The sequence below is a fragment of the Cynara cardunculus genome (assembly GCF_001531365.2).
Source record: "Cynara cardunculus var. scolymus isolate 2C chromosome LG 15, CcrdV1, whole genome shotgun sequence".
In the NCBI taxonomy this organism is placed as follows: Eukaryota; Viridiplantae; Streptophyta; class Magnoliopsida; order Asterales; family Asteraceae; genus Cynara; species Cynara cardunculus.
Window position 1 is genome coordinate 10664354 of NC_037542.1, and position 8880 is coordinate 10673233.

An 8880-nucleotide genomic window follows, 5' to 3' on the forward strand; every position below is an offset into this window, starting at 1 on the left:
CAATCCGGTTCAACATCAACGGACAAAACACGTGGAGGTGGATATTCACTTTGTTCGCGAGAAAGTGCAACGTGGTCAAGTTCGAGTCCTTCATGTACCGTCTCGGCACAATTTTTCAGACATATTCACTAAAGGCCTACCCCGAGTTCTTTTTGATGATTTTCGATCCAGCCTAAGCTTACGGGAACCTCCACCTTAGACTGCGGGGGTGTATTAGTCTATATTATTATGTATTATATTTTCAATACTTAGCATAGTCGGTGGTACCTAAATGTAAATTGTATTGCTATAAATATTGAGGAATGAGAAGGGACAAGACACGAATTATCAAAACCATAACAAGTACGTGTAGAATTTCTACTAGAGATTATAGTTTTCAGTATTTCAAAGTTAGCAAAAACTCGAGACATGTTCTAGAAATAATAACAATTTCAATGTTTGCAGTTCTACTTCTGAATGGGCTTCAGATACCAAATCTTGTATCATCGGTATATTATTTCCTGTAATTATTGTGATTAATATATATGTATATATATATATATATATGTGATCTTAACAAGTTTCATGTTTTAAGCACCTTCGTATAATTTATGACATTAATAATACACATAACAACTAGGATCATAACGGAAACTAGATGATCAATCACACTAACCTCCAAATATAGAGCAGTGATATTTCCATGAACATATTGAGGATGAAAAATAAAAAGCCTTGTTGGAAGCTAGTATAGTAGTAGTACTGTGGTACTCCAGGTCTAATGTGTTGAATGTCAAAGTCGATTTTACTTTCAAAACAATCAGAGTAAAAGAAACTCCATAAAACTTATCGAACCATACAAATAACTAGATTACCTTCAACGATACATACGTGAGTCGAACGAGTATGATAGAAGTTGAGATGCTCTTCCGATGTTTACTATTACTTATGCCATAAGAAAAAAAAAATAGAAATCAGTTCATGTAAAAAAATTGTTGTATGTCCCATGGAAATCACTGCCATCAGTTTGAGAAATCATTTTGCATTTTAAGCATGTACCTCAGTAAATATTTTCCATGATTAATCCAATGGCTAAATCTCAAGTTCCTAATATTCTTTATTAACAAATTAAGCTGAAACTCGATCTTTTTTGCCTTATCGTGATCACCAAAACTTGATTGCATGTGAAATGTAGTCACTATTTGTACTTAACAACAGATGTAACCAATTGGCCAGAATACTTCAGCAAATAGATGATGCCTCTACCCCCAGCCCTACCCCTGAATCAGCAAAGCACATCTAATGTCATTGGGATTTAGCATAGACTATAGAAACTACAGATTCAGATTTTGCTGCTAATTCTATCGACAGTTTTGGGCTCCAGCACCAGCATATATGTTTCATTAAATTGATGAGTGGACTAGTGCAGCAGAAGATGTACCTCAAGTGAAGACAATGTAAGTAAATTTAACGATGTATGGATTCAAATACAAACTATTAAGGTTAAAATCCTGTAAGGAAGGCCTCGGACATGTGGCTCAGTTGGCAAAGGGACAGAGCAACTTTGCTCAAATACACAACATATTCGAGTTCAAATACTGCAGGAGACGGGATTGAACCCCTCTGCTAGCCTCAGCCTCTGAGTAAGCTCTGAAATGCCTCCTTGCATGCAAGGTTCCTAGGGTGCAGGTTCCTTGTGGATCCATTCAGTGATCAACCTTTGCTCAAAATCCGGCCAGGAAATGTAATAAAGGTCTCAAATTGGGAATTGGCTACAGGTATCACCAGCAAGTATATGGAGGAATTAGAAATGAATTATGCTGAAACCAGACAAAAAAACAGCAGTAGCCGTTGACATCCAGAATGTAATGGAGGTGAAGAGACAAACTGATTCCTACATCATGCTGTGATGATCACAAAAGTTATATTTAAAATGTTAAACTTTGTTATCTACAGCTCTACAAGTATCTGCAATAAAGTAAAAGGTAAAACAAATGGTTTACCGTAAAGGGGATTGATTTAAACATGTTCACTCCCTTGACATTGAGCTCTCAAGCTATAATGACACAGTCCAGCCAAATTGAGTTGAAACTTAACGAACTTCACTAAATTTATCATTTACACGTTACTAATTTTTCTCTCAAATAAAAGCGTCATTGGTGCCAAGCGTGAGGGAATGCTAGATGTTTGGTAATTTCTCCTCCGACCAAGATAAAAGATCCCATTAAAGCGGCTAATCCCATGATATTGTATGTACATCTGGTTGCACAAATTGCATAGTATCATAAAGAGCCATCTCGGATGTTACTCCGTGAAATAGTTCATGCATGTTTGTTGCCGGTGGCGACAAGATCGAGGTGGTAAGCCATTAGATTCATACATTACAAAATCTTTACAAGTTGACTTTTTCAAATCAATCGATTCCTTACAAGTTTTAATCATTGTGGATTTTAAGCGTTCACTGAAAAGATCGATAACCACATCAATTTATTTAGCATGAATATAAATTGAAAGATCTTGGTCGTAAATCAGTGATGAAATACATATCAATTTGAAAAATGATTGGTAAAAGGTTTGACATCGAACAATCAATATGTAGATATGTTATATGTAACAAGGGAGTACCAGTTTGCAAGAAATGATGATGGAATCATAATAAATAAGGAAGCAACTCGATGCAGAAGAACAGGGACCCCCCTTTCCCCTCGATCCTGTCCCCAAACACAACAAATACACATGCACATATCTCCTATCAATGATTCATTGGTGAAAAGTGTCAAACATTTTAAGCGAATGTAAATGCACATCACAAAGTAGAACTATGGTGATACATCCTATATAAGAATATTAATTATTAGAGCAATAATTCCTGGAATTCTAAATAATTGAGTTAGAAAATGACATAATGAATATCAACTACTATGAATCAAGCAAAATGCTTAAAAATACAAATACCCGAGTCCTCATTAATTTGACATGCATGTGCTCTATAGTCGCATTTTAAACTCAAAAATCACACAGAAATACACATCAACCATGTTCCTAACTAATGGTGTCAAGTCCACAAATCTATGTTCATTGTTAGAAATGCACATCAACCATGTTCCTAATAGATCTCTGATGTGTTTTGCTCTCTTTGTTTCCGGTTGTCGTGCTATATATATGTTCATGTCATTTATTTATCTATAACCGAAAGCTTTTATGCTGATGTTTTAATAATAAAACTGATTTATCTGACTTCTAGAAGTTAGAAATACACTTGTATTTTTTAGAAATATAAAAACACTTCCTACAGATTTCATATTTAGATTCATCAAATAGTTTCTAGCATCTCAAATTAGAAGTTTCGGATAAAAAGATTCATGAATGCAATTTCGGATATGCATAATACTTGGTATATATGAATTTTATAATGATAAAAGAACACTCAAGGTAAAAGATAAACTTGTTTCTAGTTAGATCGAATTGCAACAACATTAGATATCCCAGGAGATTTAGTCAACCAAACTAAGAAACAAAGATTAAAACGACCACAAAACCGACATCGATGGAAAAAGCAAACAGAAAAGATACAGCAATTCGCATATGAAAAAGAAAGCCAGTTTCTCTTGTTGGAATTACTTAGACAAGGAAACGAGTTAACTTGTTTTTGAAGAAGGACTCGACCATGGAGGATTGGGGTCAGCAGCAGGGGAATTACTCGTCATGTGATCCCCCTGACCAAAACCCAAACCATCCACCCAGTCGGTGAACCATTCGGTATTTGGTATTATCCCATCCAAAGCTCCAGCGTTCTCTACCACGGGTACATAGCCATCTGCAGGCACTCCTCCTTCCACCATATGGTTATCTGTGCTACTACCACCAACATTTGCTTGTGGTTGAACTAGCTGTGGTGGTGGTGGTGGTCCCCCTCCCTTGAGAAACTCAAGCCTTGCATCAATTTCTGAGACGTAATGATCAATCAAAAACACCATATCCTTCAAATCCATCAGGGTCAAGCTAACCACAGATGCTTCTCCACTCAAGCATTCTGAGATCACTATGCCAATCTTCTTCTCCCGGTTCTCCTTCATATGCTTGTCGAGCTGCTCCTTGGCCTTGCTAATCCTTTTTCTGATGTAGCTATCCTGGTTCACCATCTTCTTGCTCTGCTCCACCTCAGGCATCATCATGAACTGATCTAGCACGAATTGAGCACCAACGTTGCTGGGCCACACCTCAACTTCAGGATCGTATTCGCTATACATGATAGCACATGCGTCAACCCCGCATAAAGTGCATAGCTCGTTCAACTTCTTCATCACACTAGTTTTTCTTTTCATGAAGGAAGTTTTCCTTGCATACTCATCGGTTATGTATTCAAGCTTCACTTTGCTCCTCGGCATTGTAGTACGGTCAGACAAGTACTTCAATGATAGAAATGTGATTATGTGAAAGCTTGTGTGTGGCTTACTTGGTTCCAAACCAGCATTCCCTATATATACAAAATTCTTAGGGCTTCAACAAAATTGCTTTATGACCCGGTATGGTAATCATTAAATTCATAGATTTTTATCAAAATATAATAATAACGGCATTAATTGTAAGATTATCGAAAAAAATCTGAGATTGTCATACTCAAATATTAGGGTAGTAAAATACGCTTGTGGTTGCGCCAACGACTAGAATGTTAGGCATCGTTTAAGATTTTGTGCGGCGAACCCTTTAGAGCCGATGTCCATTGAAAATAAAAGAAATTTGTCTGATCCATACAAAGTTACGATTTTTCGGGACCGGTTCGACAAAAAAAAAAACAAAGGAATCCTAGATTCCTCACAGATAGACCAGATTCTTTGAAGAAGGATAAAAAAGGTAATCCTACCAAACATCTTTTACTTTTTCCTATTTCTAATTAACTTTTCAATGGGGGTTATTTAATTTAACCAATTATTTTTAAGAGAGAGTTAATGCTATTATCTGTATAAGATATATATAGTAAAAGTGACCAATACTTTACTCTATCATGTCATGCAGCTCCGGGAGTTAAAAAGTAATTTTTAACACCTAAAATATGTTTAGCAAAAGCATATTCTCTCCCAGATTCTTTGGTGGAGCATATAATATTTAGATTTTTAAATATTATCTTGCTTTAAATACAATATTATTTTGAAATATTTGGTGAAGCCATGTACCTTAATTTCTTTGTATTACAAAACAATAACCTCCAAATATTAATTGTGTGCTAATAAATCATCGACTACACACACACATATATATATATATATATATATCATAAATCAAATTTAATTTAATTAAATATTTCAAATTGAGGTTGAACAAGATGGATCATGAGTTAGAATGAGGTTAATTACAGAAAAGGTTTTTGAAATAAAATGTATTCATTCAACATTCAAAAATAATAACTAAATCATGATTTATTCATTTATCTTTCCCCAAAGTTATTCTAATAAATTTGTGTTATAATACTATAACAAAATTGGTTTTTTAAAATAATTACCTTATATAAAAAAGTTTACAGTAAATGGATCCAGTACTATAACAAAATTGGTTTTATAAAATAATCACCTTATATAAAAAAGTTACAATAAATGGATCCAATACTATAACAAAATTGGTTTTATAAAATAATTACCTTATATAAAAAAGTTTACARTAAATGGATCCARTACTATAACAAAATTGGTTTTATAAAATAATTACCTTATATAAAAAAGTTTACAAAACAAAATTGGTTTTATAAAATAATTACCTTATATAAAAAAGTATACAAAATAAAATTGGTTTTATAAAATAATTACCTTAGATAAAAAAGTTTACAATAAATGGATCCAATATTATAACAAAATTGGTTTTATAAAATAATCACCTTATATAAAAATGTTTACAATAAGTCAATAAGTTGATAGCACGTCATTTTTTTAGTGTCCTGCAAAGTTTTTTTAAAACATTACACGAAAAAATTGTCATATTAACATTTTTGTAGGACATTTTTAAGAACTTTCTTATTTACACATTTTTTATAGAACACTTTTTTTTAAACCTTTTTAAAATAATATCATATAAAAAAAGTCTAATAAAACATTTTATTTCAAAAGTGTTCAAAAAATTTGTTAGGATGTCCAAGAACTTCAAATCATTTATGGCAACATTTTTACATAGGATGCCCAATTGTTTGATATTATAACTTAAGTCCAATATATACACTACTAAATCGAAGACTTTTACTTACATAAATTTCTATTGAACTTTGTCGATAAAGGATTACCAACTAATAATGTCGTCAATCGCTAGAGTGATTAAATACTCGGTAACCCGACGGTGACTACCTAGGGATTACGGGACGGAACCTTTAATGTTTATCTATTTCTTAACCAAAAACTAATTTTCCTTAAGTTATTGGTGAATACCTAGAGACTGTTGGCGGAACAACCAAAAAGATAGTTTTTTCCCATTTAATTATATATACTCAGTAAATTGTCAGTGATTACCTGAGGATTATTACTCACTGACGAAACAATGAAAAAATACTTTTTTTCTTAAATAGTCAATTAGCCGTCAGTATTACTCAGGGATTTCCAATGGAACCGTCAACTTTACTTCAAGATTCTTTCGTTATTGTTAGTATTTTGTGGGTTGGTAATCACCTAAATAAAATCTTTGGTGTGATTTCCATCAGTAAAAGTCATTTGATTGGTAGTGATGAAGCAGTCTATTATGATATTCAGATGTATTTGGCATCTTAGAAATTAAGTCGAGTTTGTTATAGTGCAAATTTGCAGTCGTACCAACTTGAATGGTAGAAAACTACAATGGTGTCAACTATAAGTTCATTATTATAAAATCGGATTTATAACATGTTAAGAATGTATAAATGTACTATCCGAATAGACTAATTTATATGATTTAAGTTTATAGAATCAAACAATAAAATATCCATTGTAAAAATGTTACAATAAGTTTGTAAAAAGTTTTTTGGTGTCTTAATAAGTTTTTAAGACAATTTTGAAATAAAATGTCGTATTAACTATTTCATAAGGCACTTTTGAAAAATGTCCTACGGACACATTTTCTTATATGATACTTTTGAAAATGTCTTATAAGTATTAACAAATTTTTTATAGGATATTTATTTTTATACGACATTTTTTCAAATAATTGTGTATTAAAAAATTAATAGGATACTTTTTCCAAAAGTGTACCAAAAAGTTTTTTAAAACACCTTAGATCATCCTATGAACTTATTGTAACCCATATAAATAGGTAAGTTTGTTTGATTCTATAAACTAAGTCGTATAAGATAGTCTACTATGACACTTAATATTTTGGCGTTCTATAAAACCACATTTTATTATAGTAGTTGTACAAGCAGTAATCATTGGAATCAAGCTTTCTTTTGAAAATAATGCAAGATAAATCTATACTACCTTATAAACCAGATTTAAGAAAAGTCTTAAAAAATCTAATGCATTTGGTACTACTTTTTAATGCATAAAGTCTTAAAGTCTTTATTTCAAGTACAACTCTATCAAGCATAAGTCTTGCCTCATCACATTGATAACACCGCTCCTCTCAATCCTCATGCTCCTTTCGCTCAAGTCCAGAAGACGATTTAAGCACAAGTCGAAATGACGATTCAGTCTCCAAGGCAACGTTCAGGCCCCAAGGCGACGGTTCATAACCCTAGGGTTTATAAAAGATCGCTCTTCTCGGTCTTCATGCTCCTATCGCTCCTTTCTAAGATTCCACACTCGATTCATCGTTTCTCTACCGACTCCATTCAAGGTAATTATTTTTCCTCTTATACGGTTGTTCATCATCCTCCCTCTTCTTCAAGTTTTTACTTTGTGTTCATCTTTCTTCTCCATTTTCACTTATGGGTTAGGGTTAATTTTTAAAACATAATCAAAATGGGATAGGATTCTTAACTTTTATCGGTTAGGCTTCTCCCACCATTCCATCGATCGATTTGCTATTCAAGCTTTTGACTTCTCTATCGGAAGAGAGTCCAGCTTCTCTAGATCTCCACATGGAGGTAATTTTTTTCCATTTGTATCAGTTTGCATAAAATACATACTACTCGTTGTAGTTGATTTTCACAATTGACATCGATTAAAAGGTTTCATTATTGTCTTTCTTTCATTATTGTCCAGGTTCTATCATATTTATTTCATTACTTTAAAAGGTAAGACACATATAGCAACACAAAATTAGAATGTTGTTGAACATGATCTTCTAATTTTAAGAGTTATTGATTATAGGTAGTATTTGAAAATAGTCGTTTGATATATATGAGCTTTCATGACAAAATATTTTGATTTATATCCTACTTTCAAGTTCGTTGGTTGTAGGAACTAGCCAAACGGTAATGTCATTTTTTTCTACTATTGTGAATTTTACAGATGACTGGTCTGTGGCTTATGTAATTTTTACGAGTGATGGATTTTCTATGTTTCTAAATGTTATGCAGCACATAAGCTTGTCCCAATACTGAGCAACTTGAAGATGATATGTATCATACCAGTAGTTATAGTTGTTCACATGTGTATCAGATCTTGATCTTCTACTACTCCTGGCAGTGCCATACAATTGGTTTGATCAAATCAGAGTGTTAAACTTGTGCATCCCTCAGCCTACTTTCTACTTTGTTGTTCGCTTTTTCTCTTGTTGCTGAGGGTACTGTGAAATGGAGTTCATGCAAGATTGATGTTCGGAGGGCCGCCGGTAATAATTATTCAATATTTAAGAAAAAAAACTTAATGATTTTCGGCGGTCTTTTCAGTGGATTTCCGGCAGCTTTTTGATTTTTTTCCATTTTTTAAACTTTTTTTTCTTAATGAATCGTATTGGACTTTAATGGTTCTATTGGGCTTTAGTGGATGTTGATTGGGCTTTGATGGA

General features: G+C 33.0%; 1 protein-coding gene across 1 annotated transcript; it reads right to left on the reverse strand.

Annotated features, from left to right (window-relative positions):
• Window positions 1–3617: 3617 nt before the first annotated feature.
• LOC112528523 (agamous-like MADS-box protein AGL80) lies at window positions 3618–4367 on the reverse strand. Its single transcript, XM_025139551.1, has one exon. The coding sequence runs from the start codon at window positions 4365–4367 to the stop codon at window positions 3618–3620; it is 750 nt and encodes a 249-aa protein (XP_024995319.1).
• Between the last annotated feature and the right edge of the window lie 4513 nt (window positions 4368–8880).

What these genes read in the sequence shown, in the direction of transcription:
- LOC112528523 (XM_025139551.1), bottom strand. Translation starts at nt 4,367, where the DNA reads ATGCCGAGGAGCAAAGTGAAGCTTGAATACATAACCGATGAGTATGCA.